The sequence below is a fragment of the Symphalangus syndactylus genome, chromosome 2, assembly GCF_028878055.3.
Source record: "Symphalangus syndactylus isolate Jambi chromosome 2, NHGRI_mSymSyn1-v2.1_pri, whole genome shotgun sequence".
Taxonomy (NCBI): domain Eukaryota; kingdom Metazoa; phylum Chordata; class Mammalia; order Primates; family Hylobatidae; genus Symphalangus; species Symphalangus syndactylus.
In genome coordinates, this window is record NC_072424.2 from 137,066,133 (window position 1) to 137,085,752 (window position 19,620).

The following is a 19,620-nucleotide window of genomic DNA, read 5'->3' on the forward strand; positions in this document are numbered from 1 at the left end:
ATTTTGGGTACAGTAATGCCCAAGTGTTTAACATAGTTAGACAATGACTTTCACATTTTCGGAAAAGGAATAAATTTTCAGGGAGTGGTTTTTGGTCTGGCATGCCAAGCAGTTTATAGTAGGCTGAGACTAGCTGGACTAGCAAACAATGGTCATTCTTTAAGAAACTATTTCTTGGTTACAAATTGAATTTGAAGAATGTGCGAAAAAATTCCACAAAAACCTGCAAGGTACTGGCTTCTAGTTGGGTCTCTGACGCCTGCCAATGGAAGGCATGAGCCCTTTCCAACTATAGGCATTTGCTCTTTAGGGCCTGTTATTTCTTATGATTGTTATAAATAAATATATCTATGGAATTCCTCCAGTTCCATTTCCCTAAACCATTCTGGAAAGCTGGTGGTTTATATGGAGGGTGGGGGGGAATCTTGTTTTTGCTCTGAAACAGTAGCTTTTGCTTACACTGGATCCGAAACAAAATGACCAAGAACTTTAAAACCTCAAATCCTAATGATTGAATTCAGCCAGATCTGATGGTGAAGTTCAGTCTGATTTATGGCTGCATCATTCTCTGGGCAGATGTAATTACTCAAGTCAATGGCCTACTGACAAATAAGCATTGAAATTGTCAAAATTAAATTCCCAGAGGGGATCCCTTAAAAATAACAAACAGAAAGTAATGAAAATTAAACCAAAGCAGCTCTCATTTAAACATCAGGAAGATGATTTGATTTTACAAATCCAGAAGTGATGTTAGGTAGCAGTGGGTTGGGCTGCTGACAACATGATATCTGATTAACAGTGGCTAAACAAGTAAGAGAATTGTTTATTTCATTCACCAGTAAACTTGGGAGCAGAGAGACCAGGACTGTCCCATGGTTTAACAAGGTTATGGACACATAGCCTTGTTCCATTTTTCCACTTTGCTGTCATCATTCTCAAGATTGTCACTCCATGTTTTAAGTTGGCAGCTGCATCACCAGGTATCATGTTGACATCCCAAGGGGTAAAAAAGGAGGAAGGTACAAAAGGCCACCAGCCCATAACAGCCAAACCTAACCCCTTTAAAATGCTTTCTGAGAAATGGCAGGACGAACCTCCCTATGTCTGTCATTGGCTAGAGTTGATCATATGGCCATCCTAGCTGCAAGGGAAGCTGAAAAGTCATGACTGAATGTTTAGTATTCCAGCCTCTGTAGTAGAAGGCAAGGGAGAAAGAAGCTGGGAATAGCTTTTGGGTAGCCAATCCATAGTGTCTATGGTGGTGGTTTCTGAATTTAATGCAATCTGCCAGACTGTTATATATTAGTTGGGAAACTGGACTTGAATGGGACTAATAACAGACTGTTATATATTAGTTGGGAAACTGGACTTGAATGGGACTAATAAAAATCCAGCTTAAAATGTCTCAGAAACATCTTGAGGGATAAGGGAGATTTATTTTAAGAATATTCTCTGAGCAAATTACAGTCAGTTCCTATTGGCTTGAGAGTTTGATTTTAGTTTTGCTGCTTGCAGTTTATTTTGAAACAGAATTTCATCATGTTTCATTTTACTGTTCCATTTTTGTATTTTTCTGCTTTGTAGATCTTTTCCAAGTTGGTGGGTGGTGGGGAAGGAGGGAGTAAAGTAGGAAGATAATGAAAGGGAATAATGAAAGATGAACTATATTAATGAATATTCTTTCTCTTTGCTCCAATTTCTCCTGAAATGCAAATATAGAAACAACCTAGAATCTAAGACATTCTAGGCAAACTTTGTCCATAAGGAGCCATTGACCCTTGAGACAATGAGAGTGCTTCTGAATGAAAGGCTTAGTTTGCCCACATTGTGCAATGGTGCAGGAGAACTTGTCTGGAGGTTGGGAGCCAATTCCTGAGGTCCCTAGAGGCAAAAATGAGCCGCCCAGGCACCATGGAAGCTCTTTCCATGGGACCTTTTCATGTGTGGCAGCATGACTGGCAGTCGCCTGCATGACAAGCTGACATGCAACCCCAAGCCAGAGCCCTGCACAGGATGCAGTCTACTGAAGCCCAGGTGTGAGGATCACCCTGACATGCAGCCACTTGAAACTCACCAGAGGTGGAAAGCGCTGGCACAGAAATGGGTGGAGGTGGTGGTGGTGCTGACAGTCTGGAGGGGATAGAAATGGATCTGACAAATGCTATTTAAAGATTGGCCAGTGGTTCCCCTTTGGAGATTTGGATGGCTTCACCATTCGGCTTCTTTGAGATGGTGAAGAAAAAATGTGATTCACAACTGTATTCAGTGACTATCCAGTGTACCCTTATAAGTACATTGGTATGCATGCATGAAAATTTGGCCTTTTCGTCTGAATAAAATGATGTGTTATTATCAAAATGCTGGAAGAACAGCTGGTGACAACCACAGGGAATTTAGGTGGGGCTGGGGTAGCTGGAGAGGTGAGCCCAGGGGTGCAGCTGGCTCTTCTTCTCAGGAGTGAGCATTGGCTGCGGCCAGCAATGGGGACCTGCAGCCTAGGGCAGAGCTCCTCACTCCATCAGTGTCCACCCTCCCCAGGTGAACATAACAGGGCGCTTTGGGGCCTGGAGTAGAATCCAGTAAGTTAGAGTTTCATGGGGAAATGGATTGGGCAGTGAGGAATGTGAACCAGGGATAAAGTCTGTAGGACATGATCTGCTTCCATTGCTGTCCTCCATCTCCCGTGGGACCTGGGACACCTGCTTGCCTTGATGTTCCTCTCTGACCTGACAAAGCACCGGGTGGTGTCAGAGTTTTGTTTGTAAAGCTCTTTCCATTCCCTAGTGTGTTTTATAATAAGTTCAGACTCCAAAGAGCTAGGGTTTGATTTTATTTTTTGTACAGTTATCCTTAAAGAACCCAATGCCAACTGTGGAAAACACTTTTATTGAACCCCATTGCATATTGAGAAATGTCAGAAGGGGACACAGGTGGTTATTTTCATACCCAGACTGTGTCTACCCAACAGCAGCCTCCTCGGGGAAAATTCAGTCCACCATCTGCAAATTTTACTAGTATTAGTTTTACATCACAGAACCACAAAACAACCTGGACTTCCAGGGTTTTTTTTTTTTCTGGGTGGGGTCTGGGTCATAAATATTTGCCAAATATAATTCCAACATCCATTTGAAAAAATATTTAAAATTTGGTCAGTCATTTGACTCGTTCTAGTATTTTGCCCATGTGTTGTCAACCATCTGATGTTTCTGAATTTCTGAATATTTCTGTGCTGTCTGGTATTGTATGAATGATAGCTGAATTTTTCCACCTTTCCTCTGAATCCTAGTCTCTATGTCGTATATCACATTGATTCCTACCACCAAGCTATACTGCTATTGTAGTACATCCTAACCTTTTCTGGCTGATTATCTGTTGACTTTTTGGTCCAAGACGTGTGGTTACACTCAGATCTGTGTTTTCTTCATTTCAGAGTCTGAGAATTATTTGGCAGTTTCCAATGGAAAGTAAAACTTGAACTTCAAACAAAGATGAAGTAGGGAGACTTACATAAGCATGAAGGGTTTGTTGCATTAAAGAGCAATCTTTGGTATACTTAAGAAATAACCAGCATTTTTGGGGTTTTATTGGACCAGTGTATTTCCAAAGCCCTTAACATTCCTTTGGGAGTTTCTTTGTAACTTAGGCTGTCCTCACTGGCTCCTTGGCATTTGCTGCAGGCTGGGTGGGCTGCCATGAATGCTCCACTAGGAATGGCAGTCGTACCAGGTGGTATCTGCCTCAGTTTCTTTGAGTGCGTCCAAATACACTGGCTGTAGAGGTAGTTTCAAAAATGTTAATTTTTACTTTTTTCTTTTTTTTTTAAGATGGAGTCTCACTCTGTCATCCAGGCTGGAGTGCAGTGGCGAAATCTTGGCTCACTGCAACCTCCGCCTCCCAGGTTCAAGCTATTCTCCTGCCTCAGTCTCCTGAATAGCTAGGATTACAGGTGCCCCCACCATGCCTGCCTGGCTAATTTTTGTATTTTTAGTAGAGACAGGGTTTTACCATGTTGGCCAAGCTGGTCATGAACTCCTGACCTCAGATGATCTGCCCACCTCAGCCTCCCCAAGTATTGGGATTATAGGCATGAGCTGCTGCACCTGGCCAATTTTTATTTTCATAGAAGATCTTGATTAATAATGTCCTAGCCCATCAGGGTCTGACTACGGATGGCAAAAACCCAACTTGAGCTCATTTAAATTCCAGAATTCATTGGTTCTTGGAGCTATACCATGGGATGGGCAGGGGGCCAGCTGGCCTTTGGAATGCCTAGAACTAGGGCTGTAAGTATCATTGGAACTCTCTCCTCACCTCTGGTCTCTTCTCAATGTGACAGCAAGAGCTGGTCACTAGCAATGCCAGGATTCTTCTTCCACAGCCTCATGAGTAGAAAATACTGGCCATATCTCCAGTCCAGCTCCAGTTAGAACAATTCCTGGGAAGTTCCCTGGGCAGTCTGGGGTCGCACGTCCATTACCAGAAGAATCAGGGGAGCTTTACTGGATAGACAGAAATGATGTGTATTCTTTCCACAGTACAGTGTGGATTAGCTTCCTTATGGAGATTTTGTGGAGGACTCTAAGAATTTAGGCAAGCAGGATGCTTTGGATTCATTTATGCTTACTTCAGGGAACCCTGAAGAAATGGCACCCATTTCAGTGAATGATGGCAGCGGCCACAGTTGCTGAGGGAACTCTCACTCCTCCTGGGTATTGGAAAGACTCTTCCCTGGCTGAGGCCGAATAGTATAAGAAGTAAAGGAGGAAAGCTATTTGGACTTTAATTTCTTTTGGTTTTGAGCTATAAGACAAAGAAAGCACTAATTTTGGACGTTAAATTTCCCCTGGGAATTTTGTGATGGGAGGGATTTCTGTGAAAATCCGGGTGTTTTTATATTGCTTGTATTGTGTTATGAACAGATTGAACAGATTGTCATGCTGTTATGTCATCTCATTCCTGGGACTGTGCTGGGCTCTTTTGGACAGCATAAACTGGGCAAAATTTGGCATTGGAATAGGTCAGGACAGCAGTAAATTTTCAGCCTGGAGGTCAGCTTGACTTTGGAGTTGGCTAAAGAATGAGTTTTACCCATGTCAAAGCCTTCTGTGGTCCTGATAGGGGCGGTATTCCCATCTTTAATCCCAGGAAGATACACGGCAGGTCACTGATGAATCCAGGGCATCTCCTGAGGGTGAGGCAAGGTCGTCCTCATCCTCACCCTGAGGGGCAGCCACAGCTTGACCACAGGTTGACCGTTGCACCCAGTGGGGTCAGGGACAACCAGCTGGGGATGTTCAGGGAGCTTCCAAGGAGAGGAGCTGTGGTGACAAAGAGCACAACAGAGGACATTTCTGGCCTGTCCCCTGTCCCCTACTCCATGCTGCAGCCGAGGGCGATTGGGAGGAGTACAGACTAGTCGGCCTTCTTTCTTTACCTGGTGGCATGAATGGATTAGAAGCCACAGGCATATGAGAACACATGGACACAGGAAGGGGAACATCACACACCGGGGACTGTTGTGGGGTGGGGGGAGGGAGGAGGGATAGCATTAGGAGATATACCTAATGCTAAATGACGAGTTAATGGGTGCAGCACACAAACATGGCACATGTATACATATGTAACAAACCTGCACATTGTGCACATGTACCCTAAAACTTAAAGTATAAAAAAAAAAAAGAAGCCACAGGCATGAGTGTCTCCTCTCAGGTCTGCCTTCCTACGGGAAAGTTCCATTTGGTTCCACTCCCACGTCCCTGTGGGAGTTCATGGGGTGAGGTCTAGGCCGGTTGCTCTCTGTCCACAGCTGGGAAGCTGCATGCTAAGTAGTCTGCCCTGCAGGCTCCTTCTGGGTCCTCCAATGGTCCAGAGCTGGAGCAGGGAGACGAGGAAGTAGGAAGCACAATGGTGACCACACGTTAGAGCCCACATTCTCCAGTTCAGCTTTGTCAGCAATAAACTTGATATTCTGCTTTCTGACTCTTTTATCTGTTTGTTCAATTTTGTTTTGAACTCAAATGTTCATCATGAGCACTTTTGTGCCCCATGCTTCAAGTTCAGGAACAGGTGCTTCATACATTTAGCCTGGGGAAATGGAACTGAAATGTAATTTGTTATTGGTCAGCACACTAGAAATATATAGGCCCTTTTATTGCTTGGCCAAATGTATTTCATTTGGTATTTGTATCAGTTCGTTCTCACGCTGCTGTAAAGCACTACCTGAGACTGGGTAACTTATGAAGAAAAGAGATTTAATTGACTCACGGTTCTTCAGGCTGTACAGGAAGCAAGGCTAGGAGGCCTCAGGAAACTTACAAGTTTGGTGGAAAGCGAAGGGGAAGCAAGCACGTCTACGATGGTAGAGCAAGAGAGCGAAAGGGGAGGTGCCACACACTTTCAAATAACCATATCTTGTGAGACTCCATCATGGGACAGCACTAGGGGGATGGTGCTAAACCATTAGAAACCACTCCATGATCTCATCACCCCCTACCTCCAACACTCAGGATCACAATTCAACATAAGATTTGGGTGGGGACACAGAGCCAAACCATATCACTATAAGAGATGGGTCCTAGGAATCTATGAATTGTCTAAGTACAGTGGGACCAGGAGTTTTGAGATCCAAAGATAACTCAAATCTATTATTTGAAGACTTGACTTTCAAATCAAATCAAATCAAATGGATTTTTAGTTACTTGAATAATTTTCTCCAGGGAATACTTGGTAGAAAAATCAAAGAAGAAATAGCGTTTGTTTTTCTTGCAACTGTTCCATCACTCATTATCTCAGAAAATATTTGGTTTTACCTATTCAACATTTTATTAGTAGATTTTTTTTAACCTCAGCTGTGTATTTTAACTTCATTATCTACAACGATTATGTGAGTGGTAAGCTCTGTTTCAGTGCAATCACAGAATTAAAAAATGTAAGCATGCTTATCAGTTGCTGTTTTGTTTCTAAATGGTTGACTGACTGTAAATCAAACTTAAAGTATTCATTTATTCACCAGTATTTATTGAATGCTGACTCTGAGCCAACACTTTCAGTGCTGTAGCGCATTTGGCTAAAATCCGTGCGTTTCAAAGTTAAAATGGAGCATATTCAAGGGAATTATGCCTGATAGAAGATGGTTTTATTCTTTGTTTCTCCCTGGATTAGTCGTGCTTTTTTTGTGTGTGACAGGGTCTCACTCTGTCGCCCAGGCTAGGGTGCGGTGGTACAATGATAAACCATAGCTCACTGCATCCTGCCCTCCCAGGCTCAAGCAATGCTCCCACCTCAGCCTCCCATGTAGCTGGGACTACAGGTGCACGACAGCCATGTCCAGCTAATTTTTTTGTATTTTTTTTAATATATAGAAATGAGGTTTCACCATGTTGCTCAGACTGGTCTCAAACTCCTGGGCTCAGGTGATCCACCTGCTGCAGCCTCCCAAAGTGCTGGGATTACCTACGTGAGCCACCACACCCAGCCATGTCATGCTCTTATAACCACCCCTGCCCCCACCTCTAAAATCTACCATCCATTCATCTTTTTTCCTTTTACCTACCTTGAGAACTTAATGAAGTAACTATATGTCATTAAAAAATTGAAACAAAATCAAGACCAAAAGCAACACTTTCAATCCAGAAAGATTCAGTTACTATTTCAAATCACAGTTTTCTCAGCATATTCTCTACAATTTGTGTCATTATGGCATTATTTTTACCATTGATTCACTTTATTCACTGATTCTGAACCTTCCTTCTCTTTATTCTGAGAAACAGTGCTTGACAGAGTTCCCTTGAGAGGAAGCATATTTATTTTTGTCCACCATGGATATGCCTGGACACTGAAGGATGACGCTGAACATCTAATTCAGGTGCTTGGACAGGTGGTGTTGTCTGAACCAAGATTTTGGATAATTGGATATTGAATTTCATTCTGAAAGTGTTCAGTTTGAAACTCATATTGGACCATACAGACAGTAGGGGAATATTGGTCTGGAATGGTTAGGCCAGAAATAGACATGCAGAAGTCAACAGTTTTCCTGGTAGTTGAAGCCTGTGTAGCATCCCACACTCCTCTCCCTGAAGGCTTCCTGGGATGCATCTCCCTACTTCTTGGAGCCCAGGACAGCTTTTTCGGTCTCTTGAGGGAGGGAGGGAGGGGAGGTCTGGGGGTGTGATGTGATTCCTTGGACAGATCTGTACCTGATGCCTTCAGGGGCTGGGATTGCTCTACTTCCTTTCCAGACTTTAGCTTTCATCTTGATTCATAGACTTTCCTCACGGACCCAGATTCACAGAGTCTCTGAATCGAAATTGGACACGAGGAAGTTGTCCGGGTCAACAACTAAAGGATTTCTTCTGGGGTCAAGGTAGAGGTCACTGACTGGCCGCCAATGGACTGAGTCTGGCAGCTCATGTGTGTATGTGTGTGTGTGTCTCTACATAGTGTTTTTTTTTTAATGGAGTTAATCACCAATTAATATACAATTGGGAGTTTTCACACAAAAACCAGGTTTTAGCTTCTTAGAAAAAAATCCCAGAATATCTGACAATGTGGAGCTAGACACTTTGTCTGAATTTCTTTTCGTCAGCAGGAACCTAAACTGAATTGTGCCTTTAGATGGAGCATATATTCTCCATAGATGTCACTTGCTGGAGGTTCATGATCCTTGTAGGCATTTCATGGTCTTCATTACTTGTAGGTATGGTCCTTGGAGTGTCCTGGATTGATCTTGTTGTTCTTACATCTTTTCCTTCAACCATAAACCATTTAAGTGAGCACCAAGTATGTGGGCAGCCCTGAGTGAGAAGATGAGGTATGGTGCCCCATCTACTATGATGAACAGACCCTGCAGATATTGGTCAGGTTGGCCCAGAGACCTGCCACTGGACTCAGGCTTAGTTCTGGACTCAGCATGTCAGCAACCCCAGGGAATCTCTGGAGGCCTGTCTGTGCAAACTGAAGACTCTTCAAGGACAGACATTGAGGAGCCATTGGAATCTTGGAATCCATCTATCTAAGAGCAGTCATGGATCCATACTTTGACCCTTGAACCAAACTGGCCTCTTTGGGCCTTTTTGGATAAGTCCTGGCGTTGGTGCTAGACCAAAGTAAGAAATCTAGGTGCTGATTGTGCCCTTATTTTTCATTCTCCAGCAAACCAATAGAGGTCATATTCCCCATGGGAGCTATGGCACAGAAGTATCTAGCCTGGCAATTGCTGGGTATCTGAATGGCCACCAAAATATTATTTTGCTACTCAGTCCCCAGCAAAATATTCTTGAATCTGAATAAAGTTTACTGGTATGAACTGTGGAAGTGATTTTGCTGTGTTATGAAATCTTTGGAGTCATAGCAGGCTCTTACTGGCTTTCTTCTTCTGTCTGGAGCACCTTACCATCTGTCTCCACTCAAAGACAGTCTTGAATGAGGAAGGACACAGACAGGAAACTCTTTTCATTTAACCCAATTCCCTTAGGCTGCAACTTAAGCTCATTTCCTCATTTTGCATCCTGTGAGTATGAAAAAACATCTTGTCATGGCCCTACCTGTCATGCATGGACTGTGAAGTTTCCTCCCAATGTTCCCTCTATCGGACGATATGATTCCTGCTGAATTGATGTTTAGGTTTGTCATTTTTCTTTAGAGACCCAGTGCATGGATAGATAGCTTTAAAGAATGTATCCAGTATCATCTTCATTAGATGAGAATATTGTAAATGATTGCAAAGATTCTATGATTCATTTGTCCAGCAGAGAAGATGGTCTGTTTCAAGTTTCTAAGAATACTTAAAAATAAACAAGGACTCACTTTGTCATATTTCATCTCTATGCTATCAGAGTGCTGATTCCACAACACAGAACTCAGAATGCAACCAACAGAACCCGAAGCCACATTCACGCTCCTTATAGCTTTATTTCACGTTGAAGGATTGCACTCATGAGACCTTCAAAACAATGATCAGGAATAGAACAAACTGTCATACTTCTAGCTGGTGTGATGACTTCACTGAGAGCTGAGGCACTGCGGGTGAGAGGCAGGGCTGGAATGATGGGCGGGATTGCTTTTTATCTGGGTCTCCTGTTTGTCTTTTTGTCCATTTCTCTCTGAGTTAGGTATGGACGAGTTAGGTATGAAGCACCAAAAATGACATCAATTTTAATATCAAAGTCGATGGGAATCCAGGAAATGAAAATATCTCATCAGGTCAAGCATTTTGTTTAACTGGCCCAGTCTGTGTGTGGTGTGGTGGGTGGGAGGAGGAGGTCCCGATATTTGGCCTAAGGCATTTTGAGAACCTTAAATTCAGAATTGATCTTCTAAGGAGATTGACGGTAAGATTGCCTGTAGGGTTTTGTTTCAGGGTCCCCAAAAGGCCTTTATGTTAAAAACAACCTTCATCAGGTAACTCTCTAAGGCTTAAATCGTCACTATTAGAAAGTCACTCCTCTGCTTTAGTTTTGTCATAAGAATGCAAATGTCCTGAGAGAGAACATCACTTACTTATTCCATTCCTTCCAGAAGAGAGAGATCGATGAGGACGCACAGCACAAGGTGAAGTGATTGTGGTGGAAAGGGAGGAAGAGTGCTCCCAAGAGAGGAAGATGGTGGGGGAAGGTGGGGTGGAGGGTGGTGGGGTGGTAAATAGCTCTGGAGGTCTTACAATTTGTTTTAGGATAGTATGTTTCAGTGGATATGGTCACTGATCATTGATAATAAGAGGACAATTCCAAGGGAGGATGAGCTTCTGGCAGAGCTGGGCTTTGGAGTTGGGAAAAGCCATGTTTGTAGTTGGCTCCATCCCTGGTGTAGCTGTGTGACTCAGCACAGAATAATTTCTGTGCTGTGTCCAAGGATAAATACAAGGTATCACAGAGAAGAACAATGAACATATTTATAAATTGCTCTTTTCATGTGTCAGTAATAAAAGTAAATCATGTTCTGGCCTAGGTAGCTGTGTACTGATTGAATCACTAGTGCCTGGTAGAAAATGTGACAGTATTTAGGTTTTACAGTTCTCACATTTTAGAATGTCTATTCAAGATCTCACTTTTCTTGAGGGAGATTTGCTGTAAAGAAAAGTGCGATATGTATATTCATTCATTTATATCCTTCCTTGGGAGAAACACTCAACCATGAGCTTCCATTTGTAGTTTTTGGATATCTTGTTTTGCTTCTACACACCTTTTGGTCAGTGTGAAATGTTGGATTCCTGGGAATGATTCCTGCTGAAGTTGCTTGTAGGTAAGGAAAGGTAAATGAAAATTAGAGAAGAGTAACCACTATTGCTAATTTTAAATGCCTAGAAAATGATTGGTGTCTTCATAGTCTTCCCAACTCAAAATTTCCCAAAAAGCATGAGGCTACTTACCTGTGATTGCTCCCTCACAGGTTTACAGGAACCTCATCTCTGGAGTTGGGGGGGGGAATGCTTTGTAGATTTTTGTCCATACCCTAACATCATGCTTCTGTCTCCAGAATAGACATTCTTTCTCTAACGCTTCAAAATCCTCAAATTCATACTCTTCTTTCATCCCTTGAATTTCTCTAAGGAGTTCTTTCCCTTGCTCATCATTTTACTCCAGAGGCAATGGGCAATTTTGGGAGGAGTGATGTGTGTTAGAATTATCTATGCTTATTCTGTTCAGAATTTTCATCCAATATTAAAATCACGTACTAACTCACGTATGTGTCGTCACTAAACATGCTCCTTTTCTTTTCTTCTTCCCTGAGACTCCAAATGCGTTTTTCTTAAAGTTACTGTTTAAAGGTTGTTGGTTTTGTTTTTAGGTTACTTTTTTCTTTCTTGCAGCATGCCTTACTCAATAGTCAGTTTCAGTTCCAGGTTTGCCCTAGATTTGTTTGACTGTTGCTTGAATATTTCACACACATTTATATTACGTTGCATTACAGTATCAGTTACATAGTGAGTAGAGAGATTTTGTTTGACAAAATGTTATGTTTCACTTTAGTAATTTTGAAAATGAAGTGAATTTCTTTGGAACCTCGTAAGTCAAGATAAAAAAGTGATTGTACTTGGTACTAACTTGTTTTTCTTCTGGAACACAATATGGAAACATTTAAATTAGACATATGCAGATAGAACCAGAGTTTTACTTGCCCTTTAAGCTGTTGATGATCTTGGTTTGTTTTCTTTGTGGAAATGAATGCTTCTGTTATCTCACTTAGAATACAATGGATATTTTTCTTAATCAGGACAGTTTTATGCTGTTCTCTCAGAGATGTTTAAAGATTGTCCAACTGTATCACACAACATACTAATAACTTATTTACTATATAAATGCTACTGGAGAGTATGGCAAATTACTAATTTGTTATTCTGTCACTAGCAAGACAGTGTAATCAAGCCAGACAATGCTAGAGTTTATATTGATTTATTTCCCTTTTGGTTTAAATTTACCACCCACAATTATCCAAAATACACGAAGGCCTGTGGGTTTGGTATATTTGTTTTGTAGTCATACTGTAATGCTGTGCAAATACATGACTGTCCTTAAAGTCTTTCGGATCATACTGATTAAACATCATTTACTGTTTTCCTAACAATATCAAAGAGGATTAAAAAAATTCATTTTCCCAATCTGTTATTGCCATGAGTTGATAGTTGCGCTGTTTACATAGTTGACCACCCACTGAAGCCAAGGCACGTGAAACTGCTGTCCACTAAAATGGGCCTGAAAGTCATGTGGGACCCACCCAAAGATGCTACCAGTAGACCTGTGGAGCATTACAACATTGCCTATGGGAAGTCACTGAAAAGTCTTAAATACATCAAGGTGAATGCGGAGACATACTCCTTCCTTATTGAGGATGTGGGTAAGTGACACTCTGATCTTGTTCCCAGTCAGAATTAACTGTGCACCAACATTCTCAGTTGCATTCTTAGGATGACTGTGAGATAACCCATGGCTGGGCTCAAGGTCCTTTATGGTTCTTTGGGATTGGAGAGCTGAGTTCTGAGATGCTTGTCAGAGGCTGCTGTTCGACAGCCGGCGTGGGGCACTTGGGCTTCCCCATCCGCGCATGTGAACTCAAGTGTTCCTGTTTCCAAAAGGATGCAGCAGATGATTTTTAGCTTCTGAATGTGCTTTCAGAAAGTAGACTGATCCTTTTTTGCTTCATAGAAACTTGACTGCTAGACAACTGAGTGGGCTCATCTAGAGACTTCGAACTTATATGCCATTTTATAATCAGGGACTGAGCAAGTCGTATGTCCCTGTAGATGTGGAATACATTATGCCTAGCCACGTCTGGTTAAAGATGTAACACTTTGCCCCATTTAAATTTGATTTTAACTTGATTCTGGAGGTTTGGAATATTTGAGATCTTGCCTCAATATATTTTGTCTTATAAGTGCAAATGTAGTTGGTTTTGGGCTTAGGCTTCGAGCTGCCTCTGAATCCTCTGTCTTCTATTTTTGATTCCAGTAACCTAAAGCCCCATTCATTCTTGCACCATGTCATGGCCCAACATTAAGATGGATCATAAGGAAGGAAGAGAAGTCAGCATTTAGGAAATAGGTCTCCTCTTGTGCCACCTTAGCACTTTGATCCTTTAGGGGATCATGGGCTCCTCAGCTTTAGTTCCCTGACCACAGCTGACCACACTTACTCCTTCTCCACCTCCTGCATTTGGCATCACACTTCTGGGTAACAGAGCAGAAAGTGTATAAAAGGGAGATGAAGGAAGACAGACTCCCTTCCTCATGGCTTCAGCTAAATATCCATTTCCCTTAATCTCTTCCACATCACCTTGGCTCCCCAAGTCCAGCTGTGAGGTTAAATGGAGATTCTATCAGATCAAAGGCATGAGCGGATCATATCTGCTTGCTCAAACTTTGCATTGTTATGATGGCTGCAGAGAAGAAAAACATGTGAAAAGAGAGTCGTAGAGCTCACTGAAAAACAAATAGTATCTCCCAGACGACTTTCTGATGAGTTAACTGTATGGGTATCAAACACATGTGGATTAAGTTTCTTTGAAATACAAACAAGCTCAGAGTAAAGAGAGAAAGTGTCTGGCAAAGCATGATTTTGCATTCTGCTTGACCCCCGGGCATTTCCCAATTAGCCTGGCGGGTCATGCCAAACCCTGAATGCCACCAGGCCCTGCCACAGTGAGACAGAAGTCACACCAGTCTTGATCACAACAGGCGTCCCAGGGGGCATCAGCCAGGCTTCTCTGTTCATGGGCCTCTGGCTTGAGGACTGTGTGAAGTTTTGTTATAGTAATGCTCCCTACTTTGAGAAATGTCATTGTCATTATGACCTTTGACAGAACTAACCCTCGCCTCTCCAGCTCTCCTCCCCTGAAATACCCACAGACTTTCATCTCTTCAAGGAATTGGCACCCCACTTACCTGTTACAAGAGAGTGATTCATTTTCAGGAAACCAGTACTTAGTAGGGTTTTACTTTGCAGAGCTACACGTTCGCGGTGCCCTCCCCCGTAACACGGGTCTTCATTTCCTTTCCCATCCCATCAACTTTAGGAGCTCAGCCTAAGAGACCTCTGCTGTTGGGCCTTGACCCCTAGATGAAAGTCAAAAAGTGAAGCCCAGTTATGTCAAGATCAGCATTTCCAAGACTCCAGGATATATATATTTTTCTAGCTTTTTGTTGGAATGGTCAAAAACAACATGCAGACATAGTAAGGGGAATATTTTATTGTGAAAAGGAGAAAATTTCATGAAGCTTTATGTATTGCAGTGAAGATTTCCCATGTGCTACATTTTATGAGTTACATTGACATTTCTTATTATTTTCTGGAGATTTTCATTTGGAGCCTCTAATGGGGAAAGATTACTAGTAGTGACTGACAGTGTATGTTCAAACACGTATTTAGTGGACAAGGAGTTCCTGTTTCCTACATGAATTTCACATTAAAATCTTCAAAAGCTCTTTTTGTTGAGTGTTGATGAATCCAAGTTTATAACACATGGCATGTACCTTGTATGAAATAAAGTTTATGTTCTTTGGGTCATGTGTTTTTCAGTTGCATGAGAAGAATGTTAGTGATTTTAATTTAAAAAAAAGAGACATCTATCATTATGCTTGTCACTGAATTTGGATTTTTGTATTTGGTTATAACTGGTATATTGAAGATGGTTATTCTTGGTTAGTGAGTGAAACTGTGTCATTCTTGGAGATCTGAATCGGTGGCTTGATATGAACCGTATGTTTCAGAGCCGGGGGTAGTGTACTTTGTGCTGCTTACTGCAGAAAACCACAGTGGAGTGAGCCGTCCTGTTTACAGAGCTGAAAGCCCGCCGGGTAAGTCCTATCTAGAATCAGAGGCTGTAGTGTTGTTACTTAGATTGGGAGAGACATCCCTTCTTGCTTCTTCCAGTAAATATAAATTGAGAGTTATTAAATAATTTTTGAACAAGAACTTTTTAGACTTGTATAGCAAGCTGACAGATTGAAAAGTCAAAGAGACTTATCCTTTCTTTTAAAATAGTTTTAATGTAGGTTATTAGCATTTCATCCAGACATTTTGAATACTTGCTAGAGTAAACCATGTGTAAAAGACCTAAAATATGTATTGTCTGTAAAGCTGAGGTGTCGAGTCACTAATATGGGCTGAGCAGATCCTTTTGAAGATTGTTGAAAAGATCATTTAATTATACATTATGGATGCACTGTAATGTGGAAAACCCAACAGTCCTCATTTCTAACTATCAAGTTGCATTTCCCTAATTTAGGAGGTGAATGGATCGAGATTGATGGTTTTCCCATTAAGGGTCCAGGACCAATTAATGAAACCGTCACAGGTACTACTTCCTCCTTCATGTCAGATTCATGTTTTCACTGAAGCATCGTCTCGCAAGAGAGTTGTGCTTCCGTCACACACATGTGCTCACAAACCTTCACTGAGTTCCCATCGCTAAACTAACACACACGCCACACAGTCTTGGTCAATCTGTTCTGCACCCGATGAACTAGACTGTAACCAGTGTTGCTTATTGTTCACCATTCTTTCATGTTCTCGCGTGGGGAAGTGTCTGTGTCTACATCTGGGGATATTGTTGCCCTCTTCATAGGCAAATATGGTGGTTGAGATGGCAGTACTGACCAGATTAGGATATTTATAGCTCTTCTACCAGTGAATCAATGAATGGGGTCCCCCTAAAATAGTGGCTTTTATGGGCTAACATGTTGCTTCAAGTCTTGCTTTTTTCTTACGACCTTGGGGTATTTTGTGATATGTTAGATGGCCTACCTTCCATCTCTGCTCCATATTTGTGTATCTGTCTGTTTTCTCATTTGGATGTTGATGTTGTCTGGTCATATTGTTTTACTTACTGAGAAAAGTGTTGACATTTCTTGTGTGTTTCTTGAATATATTTAATTGATGGTGAAAAATAATGTAAAATGAATGCAGTTATTTCAGAATGTGGTTGGGTAATATCTCAAAAGCACTGTGGTGAGGAGCTATGTTTTATTTTCACGTGCCATGTGTTTAAATATATCAATCTGGCGTTGTTGTTGACAGGAAGGTGAGTATGATGAAACCAATGACACTTATCTGCTTTTCAGACCAGATTTGATGGTGTAGGCGGTCTTCACAGTGCATGCTATATGAAAAGGGGGTGGAAGAACAAAACATCAGAAAAGAAAACCGGCTTTTGGGGAGAGACTAAGTGTTCTTGTTTGAATGACTATGAGGTGTTGCAACGGAAATGTCTTGTAGCTGATTTGAGAAGAGAGAATGGAAGTTGGAAGAGGGAAGTAAGAATGAGACATGGACTTAGGAGTCATGCTATAGGGCAAAAGTTGAAGTAGAGAGCTCATGAGTGGCTGAGGATTAGCAGAAAGAAGAGCAGGAGGCTGGGAATCAAACCATGGAAATACTGACAGTTCAACAAGTTAGTACAGCTAGCAAGTGTGCAAAAGAAGAAAAGGTGTTTATTTTCAGAGGATGTTTACCTCTGAACACACATGTAAACAGACACGTATGAACCTTTTACTGATGGATGTTTGTGCCTTGCATTTGAATCTTATATTTTGTATTTTAAATAAGCGTTTTATTTTTACATCCTTCCTGATAAAGTTTTTTGAATGACAGTAGCTTTAGAACAAGTGATTTTCTTGCTTTTTCAGAAGTAGTTAATTTCTTATGCCCTTTTTAATAGTGTGTGTGCACATATGTGTATGACCTTTCTGAGTAAGTAAGCAGAAACCCTGGGGACTAGGGATCAGACAGCCGTGTTCCAGCTCATTATTGGTTGTATGTATTGTGAGATTATTTAACTGCTCTCTGCAGGAGGCTTTGCAGGCCCTGGTTGCCAAACCACTCTGCTATAATACATGATATTTCATTTGTCATACATGGTGATTAAAAAAGATACCAGAAGAAACTGCTGGCTCAAACCACTTGAAGCATATAATATAAAGCAGAACTTAAAAAAACAAAAACAAAAACAACCTAGGAATATCCAGAATGCACAGACTAGGTTAAAGTACTTCACAAATTACATTTCATTGTTAATAAAAAATAATAATTTATGTGAAATTATCAGTAAGTGATCACCATGTATCTATATCTTTTGACAAGGCTTGGAAAATACGATCTGCTATTATTCTGAGAAATTGTTAAATATATTATAATCTTGTCAAACAAAAGAAGTATTCAGAATTCCCTGTCTTCATTCAAAGAGGAATTTGCCTTCAAAAATGCAGACATTAGCATGGGCACCTGGTGTAAGGCCCAAAGGGATTCACTTTAGTGCTTTGACTGATAGGGTCTCACGTCCTTCCTGTGTTTTATTAGAAACCAGAGGAATATCCATTCTCTTAAGCTGCTAGAAACGATGGCTGCAGTTCTGACTCCAGAAGGCGTCCTTTTGTAGGGCTTACAGCTATCTCAATTGTTTTTACCTAAAAATAGGACTTTAATTATTTAATTCATTTATTACAAGTGGAGGTCTAGGTGTTAGAGATACAAGCTAGACAAGGGATCACCTCAATGAAACTTATATTCTAATGAGAAAGAAAGATAACAAACAAATATGCACAAAATGATGCAGATAATCTATTAATTTGCTGGGGCTGCCATAACAAAATGCGGCAGACTGCGTGGCTTAAACAACACAAATTTATTTCTCTTGATTATTGGGTCTAGAAGCCCAAAGTCCTGATGTTGGCAGGTTTGATTTCTCCTGAGGACTCTATCCTTGGCTTGTAGGTGGTCACCTTTTTGCTATGTCCTCGAATGGCCTTTTCTTTGTGAACATGCATCCTTGGTATCTGTGTGTCAACATTTCCTTTTTATAAGGTCACTAGTCAAATTGGATGAGGCCCCAGCCTAATGGCCTCATTTTAACTCACCTCTTTGAAGACCCTATTTCTGAATATGGTCACATCTGAGATACTGGGGTTAGGACTTCAACATATGAATTTGGCAGAGGGGGCACAATGCAGCCCATAACACAATCATAAATTATTTTAAAAATAAGCAGTACTGTAATATAGAATAAGCAGATGGGAGTGAGGGTTTGGGAGCCTAGGAGACCCTGGTAAGATGGTGGCACCAAGTTGAGATTGTAAGGGACTGTGAGGGTGAAGCCATGTGGGGAGGAGGAGGAGGACCATGCCAGAGAGTCCTGGAGGTTGGGCAAGACTTAAACAATTCCCAGACTGGTCAGTCGTCCAAATATGAAACCTCTCGGGACTCAGGAAATGACAGGACAGAGCGAGAATGCAGCGCCAGGGCAGCAGTTTTGGCTCCTCTCGTGTTGCTCATCTCACTTCTCCCAGCCGGAAAGCTTTCTTTGTACTTAATGCAGAATCCCTCTTGCTGGGATGGAAACCTGTATCCTCTTGTTCTGTCCCCAGGGAAGAGATGTCACAAGTCTGTTCATTTATTGGAATACTGTTACGGAGCTTTTCTGCAGACTTCTTTTCTGCAAGTTGTTTTGGCTTTTTTCTGTAACAGGATCTGGGTAAACTGGCAGTGCAGAGCCAGGCCCTGGGGGTCAGGACAGGGACACAGACACGTCCCCACTTTGCTGCCCGCCAGCCTAGGGCCTCAGCCCAGCTAGTTAGTCAGCTTTTGTCAAACTCTTCATCTGGGAAACAGTATTAGGTCCTGGTTAAGTATAGTTCTGAATACGATCATATCTATGTAATCATTTTTAAGGTTTTTCTAAAAATCAAGTCCTCTGTGCTTTTCTCAAGTTTTGGAGTCTAAACTAGGCCTAGTACTGAAATCAAAGTCTAATTTCTGCCTCATTTTTCTTTACATTATATTTTAGTTCACAATGCTTGCTCATTTTTTTGGACAAACAATAGCTTGGACTCAAGTTCAGCATAGAGTCCACGATTACTCCTTGGCCATTTCCAGACGATGCTGCGTGACAATCGCTTATGGACCAGACATTCCCTTATCTTGGTCACCCACTGACTTCTGGGTTGCTCCCTAAATCCAGCACCTTCAGGCATTTGGCGCATAGTGGGTCTCTATTCCAGGCATCCATGACAACGACCCATTTGATATTCTTACCTCCTGGCTCTAACTGCCACCTCCCCTCATGGAGTTAAAGTTACAGATAGAGTTGATCCCTTCCAAAATCTAGACTCCTGGAATCCCCATCTGATCACCATCA

General features: G+C 41.6%; 1 protein-coding gene across 1 annotated transcript in view; it reads left to right on the forward strand.

The window, feature by feature from the left end:
* Positions 1 to 19,620, forward strand: part of FNDC1 (fibronectin type III domain containing 1) — a 101,939-nt gene that overhangs the window by 15,267 nt on the left and 67,052 nt on the right. Inside the window, exons 2-4 of the mRNA XM_055268595.2 lie at positions 12,637 to 12,831; positions 15,200 to 15,286; positions 15,718 to 15,786. Of these exons, the coding sequence (XP_055124570.2) occupies positions 12,637 to 12,831; positions 15,200 to 15,286; positions 15,718 to 15,786 (351 nt within the window). The remainder of the gene's footprint in view (positions 1 to 12,636; positions 12,832 to 15,199; positions 15,287 to 15,717; positions 15,787 to 19,620) is intronic.